This window comes from Babylonia areolata, chromosome 1, assembly GCF_041734735.1.
Source record: "Babylonia areolata isolate BAREFJ2019XMU chromosome 1, ASM4173473v1, whole genome shotgun sequence".
In the NCBI taxonomy this organism is placed as follows: Eukaryota; Metazoa; Mollusca; class Gastropoda; order Neogastropoda; family Buccinidae; genus Babylonia; species Babylonia areolata.
The window spans coordinates 36,333,087-36,346,584 of NC_134876.1; the positions used below are offsets into that span (position 1 = coordinate 36,333,087).

At 44.9% G+C, this 13,498-nt stretch overlaps 1 protein-coding gene across 3 annotated transcripts in view; it reads right to left on the reverse strand.

Moving 5' to 3' along the window:
- Positions 1 to 12,691, reverse strand: part of LOC143282384 (ubiquitin-conjugating enzyme E2-17 kDa-like) — an 84,965-nt gene extending 72,274 nt beyond the window's left edge. For 2 of the 3 annotated variants that reach the window (XM_076588016.1, XM_076588008.1), the window contains exon 1: positions 12,569 to 12,691. In XM_076588016.1, the coding sequence (XP_076444131.1) occupies positions 12,569 to 12,592 (24 nt within the window). In that variant the 5' untranslated portion in view covers positions 12,593 to 12,691. The remainder of the gene's footprint in view (positions 1 to 12,568) is intronic. The other variant, XM_076588024.1, reaches the window with a different exon arrangement.
- Positions 12,692 to 13,498: the final 807 nt, after the last annotated feature.

Genomic DNA, 13,498 nt, shown 5'->3' on the forward strand with positions numbered 1-13,498 from the left:
GTGTGTGTAGACAATGAGAGTGAGGAGGTCGTGTTTTAATGGGGTTAGACTTAGACAAGTTAGAGGGAAAAGGCTGATTTCTCTTTACATGTAATTTCTGAAGTTAAAAAAATATGAGTAGAGGAAAAGTGCACGCATGCATATGTGTGTGTGTGTGTGTGTGTATGCGAGTTTGTGTGCATGACAGAGAGAGAGCGAGAGATAGAGAGAGAGAGAGAAACGTTTAAAGAAATAGAATGAGAGCTGTGAATCTGTGCATTGATAAGAAGTGATATCAATCCAGCTGGAGGGGCATCTGCACACTTGCTTCAATTTTTGTACAAGGGAGGAAGAGACATGGCTCAAATTCAGCAAACACTGAATGCCAAATGCATTGAAAAGCAGATTAGGACATGTGAAACCTTATATAATATAGCATGCTGAATTTTTTTTTTTTCAGTTTCCCATTATATCTAATTGTGAGATTTGGTTTCATTATATATATCTGTGAGTTTTTGTTAGTCTTACAGCTTGGTTTGCTTTGGTCTAATTTGACTTTGCATTAAAAGGGTACTGCTCTTCAAGTTAAAATGAAACTTTGAAAGAGACTTAAAGACTGTATTTAATATGTGTCACTGTCAATGAAGTGTTATTTTCAGTTTTACTACTTGATAAAAGTGGGCTTTTTTGTGTGCCTAATGTTGAATTACAAAAGTCCTTACATCTAACAAGGCAAGATTTCCCACCCCCTCCCTACACCAATCCAACACTGAAATAAACAGTTTTCAATAGTTAAGTTCTATGGAATATTTAGAAGCATAAATCATTATTTGAAATGGTAGACAATTCTTTCTTGTTGTAGTATAATCATTCAGAAGCAGAAACTTCCAATATTCTTTAACCTTTTAGATCATACTGATATCATTCTGATACAAATGGAAGTGTAGGAATGGAGAAAAGACTTAAAGAGTTAGAATTGAAGCTAGTGGGATATGAATAAGAAAGATTTTGGTTTTACCCATAAATAAGTTTTACAATACCCCTACCAAAGCTTTCTTACATCGTAAGTCTGCAGTCCTGTCACTCTCCATTGATGGAAAATTTATTGCGACTGTCAGAAGAACATGGTGGCAGATTCCCCTCTAGTTGTCCAAAAGGGGATATTCACTCAGTCTGGCCCACATATTATCAACAATAGTCGACTTAGATGGTGTGGCTGCACAGTTTCAGTTTCAGTATCAAGGGAGTGTCAAAGTATGCAGGGTGATCCATATATAATATACACATCTGCTTTAAAAAATGTAAAATAATGAATCTGAATAGGCACTACTTAGTAAGTTAGTACTTATTAAGTAAAAGTAATCAAAGTGACTAAACAGAACCAGAATAATTTTATTACTCTCAGTGACACAGGTTCTCCTTTTGTGTGTGGTCTATGAACTGACACTGATAACAGTGATATCCTATGGATTGCTGGCACTGTGAATACAGCAGCCGATTCTGGGTGTGGCTGTGTAAGGAGTAAGGACATGTGCAACATATGATGCCACTAGTCAGAATGGTACTAAAGATGGGTTAGCACAAAAACCAAAAAAAATAATAAAAGATTTTTTAAAATAATAATAAATTGATCAGATTTATATAAAACTGGAGTTTCAAATCCATATCGTACAAGTCAACTACACTGAGCTTATCTAACGGAAACGATCTGTCTTTCTGCTGACTGTCATTAGTGTCATGAAGTGCAACTATCACTGTCAGTGTCACTGTCAGGTTGTCAGGTCTCTTTTTTTCTGAAGTGGGTGTTTATGGGTACAGGTACAGTATTTCAGGCAAAGATTAAGCCTTGGGGCCTTTCCACTCCCCTTCTTGGTTTTGTAGTTTGGTTTTAACTTATTAAGGTTTGCATTTGCATCCTAATTTGCCTAAATAGTTATTCATCTGTCCTGTTTCTCCACTATGGATTTAGAATCACTGTCATGAAGAGTTTTTAACTGCTTAATATTTTTTAACTGATTTTGTTACATCTAACAGTGCATTCCAACCTTTAATGTTAAACTTGGATGCTGAAAGATGATTTGCGAATATTAGTCCTGTAAAACTGGGTATAAAGGTTAGTGTTTAAGTTTCTGGTTACATCAGACTTGTTAGCTGAGAAAAAAAGTGTTAGGGTCAATATCAATTTTGTTAGTGATCTTCAATGTATTTCAATGAAAGGAAATTTTCTTCCTAAAATTACGTTTAAGTAACATACTTACCCGTGACCCACTAGTGCAGACTCCAGCAGGGGTCTGACATTCCTGTCCTGTGCAAACTACTATCCACCTATGCGGAGAAAATGAAAGTAGCTACAGCCGATAACCTCCCGGAAGTAGGTAACCTCCCCTTTGCCCCCCTGACTAGCGCCCTCTTTTGATGGCAATATGCCATAACCAGCGCAGGAGAACAGGAAGCGGGAAGGATGGGAGGGTCTTAAATTTGGGTCACGGTAAGTATGTTACTTAAACATAATTTTAGGAAGAACCTTTTAATTACACATACTTAACCGTGACCCACTAGTGCAGAATAGTGCGACAAGGTGGAGGGCTCACCTGTTCTACTGTCTGTGTGCTGCGATGGCCTGTGGTGCAACCACCACAGAAGTGATGCCTCTTGAACCATCATCCCGCAGGCGTGCGACGTCTCTCTGGTAGAAGTCGATGAAGGTAGAGTGTACTGTGTCGAGTGTGACAGGGTCCACTCCATTTGGAGTACAGTGTGGGATCTGCTGAGGTAATCTGCGAGAATGTTCAGCTTGCCTGGGACATGCCGTGCTGTCAGGTGGATGTTGTGCTCTTTACACCAGAGGACTGTCTCCACATGCAGGGACAGCTGGTGTGATAGCTGTGAGAGGAGGCTGTGTAGCCTGTGGATGCGAGGCATGGCCGGACGTATGATCATTGATACCGAATCAATCGCCATACCCAGGAATTCGAACTGCTGAGAGGGCTCCAGTTTTGATTTTTCTGCGTTCATGAGAAAGCCCAGTGATTGGCACTGGTTCCTGACAAGGTTCAGGTGATGCTGGCAGAGGGCCCTGCTCTCGGCTAGGATCAACCAGTCATCTAAGTAGACCCTCAGGCGTATGCCCTTGCTTCTGAGGGCTAGGCATAGTTCCCTGACCACCCTGGTGAAGACCCATGGGGCTGGCGGCTGGCACAAGGCCAAATGGAAGGGCTCTGAACTGGAAGGACTTGCCGCCCCATGAGAAGCGGAGCCACTTGCGGTCCCTGGGGTGAATCAGGATATGGAAGTATGCGTCCATGAGGTTTATGGAGACTGCCCAGTCGCCTTGCCTGATGGAGTCCCTGACTGATGTGGGTGTTTCCATGTGGAATGGTTTGTACTGGAGGTACTTTTTAGAGGGGAAAAGTCTAGAACCGGCCGCCATCCACCGGAGGCTTTGGGGACGACAAAGATGTGGCCGAAGAAGCCTGGTGACAGAGGAGGAGCTTCCTCTATGGCCTTTTTGTGAAGAGAAAGGATTTCGTCCTGCAGGGCTGAACGGGCTGCGTCGCCCTGTTGGGGGCGGAAGAGAGGAGGAGAGAGGGTGAGAGGTGCCTTGGAGGAGAGCCAAGGTAGGCGAAACCCCAACCCTATCACCCAGAGGACCCACTCGCATGCTGGAAGAGACAGCCACGCTGGCCTGTGTCTGGATAGGCTGCTTGCTGATGTGTGAGTGGCGGGTGAAGGGCGGGGGTGAGTCATTGGGGGTGGGCCGGTCTGGAGCTGGCTGTTGGCCTGTGTGGAGGCTGAAATGCGCACTGCTGATGCCTGTACGCCCTGGGCTGCCCCCTTGGTTGCACTCTGGCGTTTGAGGGGGAAGGCTGATGTAAGCGTGGCCTGAAGGTGGCAACATTGCTGCACCAGAAGGTATATGGTGGTTGTTGCGGAGCGTGCCGCAAGTGTGCCGAAGTGCGGAGAGGGCCCATGCCAAGGATAAGGTCCCTACGCAAGTCTGCATGGCGTTTTATGGCTGCAGTGGGGAAGCCCTGACTGAAGAGGGAACCGTCGGTGGAGGTAAGCGCTCTGAGGGAAACATGTTCTGGTGGAGAGCGCATGCATGGGGAGTGGTTGAGCACAGCATCCCTCCTGGCTAAAATAATATTCATACAGGCCTGTGATTGTATGTCCGCAGAATGCATGAGAAGCTGGCTGATCTGCTGGACGAAATGGGAGAAAATGGTGATATCAAGGCTGGCTGGTTGCTCAGTGGGGGTTTCCATGAGGGCCCGGCAAGGCCTGCAAGGAAGCTTTCCATGGCAGCAGTCGATTCTAAAGAAGATCTGAGAGCTTCCTCCAGATCCATGAGGAATCTGTCAGGCAATGTTACTCTGCAACTGTCACACAAGTTTTGTGGGAGGAGTAGGAGGTCCTCCTGAGAAAGAGGCAGGGGTCTTTGAGGAACAGGACCCGGAGCTAAGGAGTTAAAAGTGGAGGTTTTGAAGTGGTTCAGGGCAGAGTTTTCAGGAACTTCCCTCGACCCATTATGGCTGGAAAATTTGGAACAGAGTCAGAGGGGACATCTCTGATGGGTTGGCCCCTGATGCATGCCAGTGTGTTCTGCAGGGCCTCAACTACCATGGTCGACTGTGTAAGAGCATAGTGAGGGGCATGGGAGGATCTGTAGATGCCCATAATCTCCATACCACCACAGGTTTGAGGCGTGCCCGGTGCGCGAATTGTCTCCACCCTATCTGGAGTGTAGGAAGCTAGGAGGGCTAGTGCTTCTTGCAAGGAAACCAGCTGATTATCTTCCAAAGGTGGTTCCTCTGTATCAGTGTCCCCATCAGAAAATGTCTCTTCTATGGCATGGGATGATGGGTCAGGCTGTGTGCTGAGCACATGACCAGGCTGCTGGGAGGTGGTCGTAGAGGGTGGAAGCGGATTTGCTGCAGCAGGAGGAGGAGCAGTAGTAGAAGGTTTGGCACCAGGAAGCAGAGTGGTGCATAGTTGCTGCAGCAAGTTAACAATGAGTTGTTTGTTGTTTGGTTGAGCTGCTTGCTGATCCACCATTAGTGGGTGGGAAACAGGAGCAACCGGCGGTATGGCAGATGGGGTCATCACTGCATAGCTTGTAGGGGCCGTGCACACACCCACACTGAAGGTGCAAGGGAAGTAACGGCAGCAGTGACCGGAAAGGGTGCCGAAGCAGGAGTTACCCCCCTTGGATCAGGTGCTCGGGACAAGAGGGAGGATGCACGCGCATGGGCGAACGTGTCCCTTAGTGGTCCATCTTCTTCCCTACACATGGGGAGGGCATCCCTAAGCACCTCGGTCGCTATAGGACCCGAGACGGAACAGGCATGCCGCGTGGGGGGCGCGTGAGCCATGTCATGGCCGCCGCCACGGACGCACTGTAAATTGGGCCCTGTCTAGCGTGCAGATCCAAAGCCAGTGCATGGTGTTGTTTTCCCAAAGTGACTGTGGCACATTCCATTGTTGAGACTGTGGGTATGGGCAAAGTGATAGAGGAGATTGACTTGGGCACTGCCGCCTGGCAAGGCCGAGAAAACATGGATCGCAGATGGAATAGTATTGATGGCACCACTGACCTGAGTATCTGGTAACGAACCCCTAGAAGTCACCGGAGGAGACATCAGAGGCAGTGGGGGGTCTGGAGTCAACTGGAGCAGTGGGTTGTTGTTGAGAGAGCCCGAAGTAGACGGCCCAGAGTGTCCGCAAATCAATTGCGATCGCGCCTTAATTTTATCCCAATCGCCCAATCGAGCCACATAATTATGCGACCTGGCTGAAGACATAACTGGACAAACAAGGATGCCAAAGAATCGATAGACAGATAGAAAATACGAAAAAAAACAGAGCACAGGAACAGGAGTCGAGATGGCAGCCGGAAAAAGAGGGCGCTAGTCAGGGGGGCAAATGGGAGGTTACCTACTTCCGGGAGGTTATCGGCCGTAGCTACTTTCATTTTCTCCGCATAGGCGGATAGTAGTTTGCACAGGACAGGAATGTCAGACCCCTGCCGGAGTCTGCACTAGTGGGTCACGGTTAAGTATGTGTAATTAAATGTAGATTTAACTGTGTCAGGTGCATATCGAAATCTAATTCTCTGAGTTCTGGTAGCATTCTCGTTTCTCTCCTCTGAGCCTGCTCAACTGCTGCTGATTGTCTGGGATACCATATCAAATTGCCATATTCTAGTATCGGTCATACAATTGTAATTAGTCTTGTAAAGATTGGTAAAAATATCTTTATCCATGAAAGTAAAAGTTCTCTATCATCTAATCTTTGCACATATTTTTCTCCAATAACAAGTAAAATGTAAATGAGTCATTATTTGGTATTGGTCACTGTTGGGGGAACCCCACTTCATATGTTTTCTCTTGAAATTGAGGCTTTTGAAAAATAAAAATAAAATAAAATAAAATAAAATGTTTCCAATAATATTAAACTATCTACAGAAATGCCAGTATCAAGAAAAACATGCATGGACATCTAGATTCTAAGCAATATTGCTCAAATGATGAAAATCGGTCAACATATGGCGAATGAAAACAGGACTAGCAAATGTGGTCTCCAACACCAGCTTATTTCTAAATATTATCCTACACAAGTGCATTATGTTTATTTTCTTATATTCTTATTGTTGGCCACAAAATTGAAGCCATAACCTGCATTACATGTAGCGTCACAAAATCTTACGGATAACTCCTATCTTCTGCATTGCTTGTAAAAAGTTGTATATTTGATCAGCTAAAGATGGCGTGGTTAATGTATGTAATCCAATAAGAGCATGAAACTGTCTGCATAACGCAGGTGGCACTTTGGATTTGAAAAGCCAGACATCAACATTTGATGGAAGTCTACTTTGGGGAACACCTACTATATTTAGCTAGCAAACTGCATAACCAAAGGATGTTTCATGCAGAAATTCCCAACAGGAAGTGAGAAAAGCTAAAAAAAAACCGATGTCATGTCACACTTCCTTTGTTGATGTAGTGCAGTTGTGCTTCAAAATTTCGACACCATCCACATATTTCATCAGTTCACGGCGAACATCGGCACCTCATCATTCATCATTATGCCCATTGCTCCCAGTGGAGCATGGGCCATTGACGACCCCTCGCCATCGCATTCTGTTCTGGGCTGTTCTGGCCATTCCAGTCCGGTTTGTCCCTTGCTGCTTCAGCTCTGCCTCAGTGTCTTGCCTCCAGCTGTTGCAAGGCCGGCCTCTCTTCCTCTTTCCCTGCGGATTCCAGGTCAGGGCTTGGTGTGTGATGCTGGACACTGGCTTCCTGAGGGTGTGTCCAATCCAGCCCCACTTCCTCCGCAGTATCTGCTTGGCCACTGGTTCCTGTCCCGCTCTCTCCCATAGATCTTCGTTTCGGATCTTCTCCTGCCATAGGATTTTGCATATGCGCCTCAGACAGGTGTTGAAGAATGTCTGAATCTCCTGCTGCATTGTCTGCGTTGTCTGCCATGTCTCGCATCCGTAGAGCAGAATTGACTTCACACTGGAGTTGAAGATGTGGAGTTTGGTTTTCATACTGATTGCTCCAGATGCCCAGATGTTCTTGAGCATGATGAAAGCTGTTCTTGCCTTGCCGATTCTGGCTGTGATGTCTCGGTCCGTGCCTCCCTGTCGGTCAACCACGCTTCCCAAGTAGACAAAAGACTCCACCTCCCTGATGGGCTCTCCACCGACTGTGACTGGTGTGTTGGCAGTGGTGCTGATCTTCATCAGCTCGGTCTTCTTCTTGTTGATCTTGAGCCCTGTCCTGGCTGACGTGGTCTCCAAGCGAGTGGTCTTGTCCTGCATCTGGCTGAGGCTGTGTGACAGGAGCGCCAGGTCGTCAGCGAAGGCGAGGTCGTCCAGCTGTGTCCAGTGTCCACTGTATACCGTTGTTCCTGCCTGTTGTAGTTGTCTTCATGATCCAGTCGATGACCAGGAGGAAGAGGAACGTTGACAACAGGCACCCCTGAAGAACTCCGGTCTTCACCTCGAAACTTTCGGACAGCTGGCCTGCATGGGCAATCCTGCAGCTCATGTTCTGGTAGGTGCACCGGATGAGGGAGATGATCTTCTCTGAGACTCTGTAGTGCCTCAGCAACTTCCATAGTGTCTCTCTGTCCATACTGTCGAAGGCCTTCTCATAATCTATGAAGTTGATGTAGAGGGGTGAGTTCCACTCCAGCGACTGCTCCATGATGATGTGCAGGTTGGCAATCTGGTCGGCACAGGATTTGTTCCGCCGGAAACCTGCCTGCTGGTCTCGGAGCTTGGGGTCAACGGCCTCTTTCATCCTTTCCAGTAGAACCCTGTTGAGAACCTTGCCAGGCGTTGACAGGAGCATGATCCCTCGATAGTTGCTGCAGTCCCTGAGGTCTCCTTTCTTCAGCAGCTTGATGATGATTCCTTCTTTCCACTGGGCCGGTACCTCCTCCTTCTCCCAATCTTGCTGAAGAGGCTGTATAGCATGCTGACAGCTGTTTCTGTGTCTGCTTTGATGGCTTCTGCTGGTATCTAGTCCGACCCTGCAGCCTTCCTATTTCTCAGAGTCATGATGGCCTTCTTGATCTCTGCCTTTGAGGGTTTGTCACAGCTGATGGGCAGTTCTGTCTCTGCGGGTGGGATGTCTGGTGGTGTGTCAGGGGCGGGGCAGTTCAGCAGCTCCCTGAAGTGTTCTGCCCATCGTTACAGCTGTTCCTCGGTTGTTGTCAGTGGGTTCCCGTTCTTATCCTTCACAGGCTTGTCTGTCTGCTGGAACTTGCCTGTCAGTTTCTTGGTCACCAGGTACAGGTTCTTCAGGCTCCCCTGTCCAGCTGCTGCCTCTGCTTGACTGGCCAGGTCGTCGATGTAGTCCCTCTTGTCCTCCTAGATGCTCCTCTTCACATCTCTGTCCGCTGCTGTGTACTCTTCCTGTGCCTTTGCCTTAGTTGCTCATGTTCGGCTCATGTTCAGCGAAGTTTTCTTCTCTTTCCTTGTTTCCAGCTTGTGGATGGTGTTGGCAGAGATCCATTCCTTGTGCTGAGTCGTCTTCTTGCCAAGGACCTCTTCACATGTGTCGTGCCAGAGCTTCTTGCTGTGTTCCCACTGTGTCTCGATGTCCATCTCACCGTCTTCTATCAGCTCTTGTAGTGGCTGGAACCTGTTGGAAAGGTTCATCTGGAATGCTGCTTGTGTGTCCTTGTTTCTGAGCAGTCCAACATTGTACCTTGTCCGTGTGTTGTTGGTGTTGGTGAATCTCTTGAGGCGAAGTCTCACTGTCATCGTAAGAAGGTGGTGGTCTGATGACACATCGGCTCATCACTCGTACATCCTGCCATGATCTCCTGAACTTACGGCTAATGCAGATGTGGTCGATCTGGTTCTCCGTGACGTGGTTCGGGGATCTCCATGTGGCCTTGTGGATGCGCTTGTGTGGGAAGATACTTCCTCCTATCACCAGCTGGTTCAGGACGCACAGGTCTGCAAAACGCTCACCATTCTCATTCATCTGTCCCAGTCCGTGTGTCCCCATGGTGTCCTCATAGCCAGTGTTGTCCCTTCTGATCTTGGCGTTGAAATCTCCCATCAGTATGGTTATGTCTTTGGCTTCTCTTCTGTCTATCACTGTCTGTAGTTGTTGGTAGAAGTCATCTTTCTTCTCTTCTTCCGCATCATTGGTGGGAGCATAGCACTGGATGATTTTCAGCCTGATGTTATTCTTCTTGGTGGTAAACTTGGCTGTGATGATGCGGGAGTTGACAGGTTCCCAGCTGATGAGTGCCCCCTGTGCCTCCGGTGCCAGCATCAGGGCCACACCCTCAGTGTGGGGGGCTCCATCCTCTGTGTGTCCTGAATACAGCAGTCGCCCTCCAGATGAAAGTCTCATCTGTCCTGCCTGTAGCCACCTTGTCTCACTCAATCCTAGCACTCCGATCTTTTAGTTTTTCATCTCTCTCGCTACTTGGATGGTTCTCCCTGCTTCATACATCGTTCTGATGTTCCATGTGGCTACTCGCGTTGTTGTCCTGGGTGTCAAAAGGGGAGTCAGCCTTGCAGCTTCCTTTCAGCTTTCACTGCACCGCGTCATAAGTCTCTGGGACAGAGACCCTTTCTTGCCCAGGTGAATGTGTTGGTTCTTTGTCGTCGATGCTTCTGTAACGGTCTTTTTTACAGGTGGGGTAGTTAACCCTACGCAAACCCCTTTAACCTCCAAGCGAGGTGGTCCTGCCTTAGTCGCCTCTTACAACATGCATGACAGGGCAGTGTGTCTATTCTATCAGTGCCCAACCCACAGGGCAGGAACATCGGCACCGAAGGTAAGTTAAAAAAAAAAAAAAAAAGTTTCTTGATCATTTTTTTTTCTTTCATGTGAAATACTGGCAGACTTGTCCACATTTTTTTAATTTTTTTTAAAAGTAATCGAAAGTGAATTGAATCGGAACAACTATGACCAATACCACTTCGTGTCATGTGCAGCGCAGGTATCCGATTTATTGTTTTCAGAAGTTTAGAAAGCTTGATTAATTGTTATTCAATTTTATGCATATTCTTTATGATTTGCTGCTTACTGAAAGTGCTTATTCCATAAATGTTAGAAAATCATTCAGTGTATTACAAAAACAAACTATAGGTAACTGTGTAACACAAAATCATACACCATCGTATCACACGTAGCTTAGTGCTTCCAGGTTTGTGTTGAATGATACGCAGGAAAAGTGTACAATAGTTTAATGCAATCTCTGCCTTGCTGCATCATTTTACTAGTAAACACTAACTACTTCAGTGATTTTTAAAAGAAAATTAAAGTATTTCAATTTCAATGTGAAAACTGTATCAGGTGTCCAAAAAAAGATTTCATCACCACCTGCAGTACATATGACACCTAACTTTGTGTCACGTATGAATATGAAACTTTGTTCTTCCTTTTAAACTAAGTTTTTCCTGTACTGGTCACAGAACATAATTATGTCTGTATGCTTGAATAGTTAACACGAAGCTGTGAAATATTCAAATATGAAATATATATGTAACCAATGATGCAATCTGTATGTGTATGGTTTTTCTTGATTTTTATTTCTCAGATTCATGAAATGCAGAACTGGGAAGTGTAGGTCGAGTTACTTTGTGTCCCCTGAAGGAAGCCAGACCTTCCTGATACCTCCGCAAGATGTAACCTACATTGATGGTTCTGACATGGACTCCAGTGGACATTACTTTTTAAAACTTGCGTACCATTTTTTGGCCTTTTTCAGTTTTTTAATTGCTATTCTTTCCCCTAATACCCATTGTCTTGTGTGTCCATGAATTACTTAATCTTTACGTACAAGGGAGTCAATTTATATGCATGCCTTATCTACTTTCATTTTTATGTGTGTGTGTGTGTGTGTGTGTGCGCGCACGCATGTGCATGCATGTGCGTGTGTACATGTATGTGTGTGATGATTCCCAAAGATTCCTTGCCTCCATTTAACAAAGCACACTATATTTTTATCCCTATGTAGAATGAGTGAATGCAAACTTTTTCTTGAGTGTGATGCATTAGTAACATATTTCTGGCTAATATGTTACCTTGGGGATAATGGTACCAGCTGAAATGAGGAAATTTTAACCTTTTCCTTTTTTTCTTTTTAACAGTTTTGAAATGTGAGGGATGAATAGTGGGAGGCTTTGCATTGAATTTATGCATGCCTGTGACTTGGAATAAATGATCTGTGGATACAATCTTCCTGTGTTTCTTTTGGGTTTTTTTGTGTGTGTTCCTGTCATGCATAATGCAGTTTCACTTAAAGCACATACCAATTTATTTACTTGAAAATCATAGTTACCCTTTCCAGCATTGTGTATTCTTTCTAAAGGACTTGCAGAAAGTATACAGTATGTTAATGATAAATTTTTCATCCCACAACTATCAGCAAGAAAATGTTCTGAGAAGTGTGACTGTGTTACGGAAACACAAGAATCAGATGATTCCAAAACACAAGATACAGCAATGACTGGGTCAAATATGCCAATGTATACTTGTCACAATCTATCTCAATTGACAATCCACAAATTGTTCCCATTTCATCAAAATTTAAGTAATTCCTGATTCATTGGTGTCACTCTGTAACACTGGTAACATTTCAAGCACATGTTATCTTTCAAGGTATGTTATCAGTAAAACAAATGAAGCAGTCACTTTCTTTACTCTTGCAATTTATTTTGCTTTCCTTTAAGTACTCTAATTGCATATGTGTGTGTGTGTGTGTGTGTGTGTGTGTGTGTGTTTATATATATATATATATATATATATATATATATATATATATATATATAAACATCTGTATCATTTTTTTTAAATTTGGGCAGCTGGTCCCCCTTTTAGTTACCAGAAGCAAATAATTACTCAAATACAGTCTCCGTGTTTATTTACATTTTTTCTTTCTAAAATCCAATGACCATCATGGTTTGTCGACTGATTCAAAAACAAAATAATGAGTGATGAGTAAATTTGGTTCTAGTCGTCGGATTTGTTCTATTGAATTTCACTTTCCATATCAAGAACTGTGACAGTAAAATAGCTGATATACTAATGAAGATTAAATATTTTCAACTAACCTTATTGATTCGTTTCAGAGCCATCCTCACTCGTTTGTCAACTGTCAAAACTGGGACACCTTCGCTTTGACTGTCGAAACAAGGATTCGCCCAGGAAGTTCTGACAATATTTCACGCATGCGCACACACGTAAGATAAACCAGTTTCCGGACTTGCAGAAAAACATAAACGAATGACTTTCATAACACGCCACCAGTTCCTTTCTACAAGCGATAGTCGTTTCTGGCACTGCTCCCCCCATTTCTCAGTGTTTCTCTGTTTCATTCTTTTTGTCCCCATTTCTTTTCATATATTTTTGGACATGGGGTAGGTATTTATGTTCGTTTGTGCTCCCACAAAAACGGGTCAGCCCTCCCCTGTCGTGTCGATAGTGCCTCTCACAACCGGATCCAAAAACAGTCAAATACAGATGTTGTGATTTATATTGCTTTCTGCTTCATCAAATATGTGTTGTGGAATGATGAATGTGTTATGTGTTCTCTTTTTACAACCGTCCGCCTTCATATTTGAGCAGCGGTGCCTGACTTAATTGTTGGCCCGCCGCCTGTTTGTCACACGGGCCGTGTAACACGGACTTGACGCTCTCATCACGACTCGTACGGGGAACGCTTGAATCTTGAACTGGAATCAGACGTTTGAGACCTGTGAAGGCCTGTTCGTCGTTCAACTGGATACAGTATACCAGCATGCGTGGCCAAATGATAGCATACTGGATCATAAATGCTTGGAGAGTTGGCCCAATGAGCGTCTAACCTAGTCTTGAAAGATAACATGTCTTGAAAGATAACCATGATGGTTGGTACAGTCACAACACTGTCTGGCAAACCGTACCATTTATTAATGACTCGCTCTGTAAAGAAGGAACTGCGCACTTTCAGTCTGCAATGTGATTTATTTAACATTAAACTGTTGCCTCTTCTGTCTCTACTT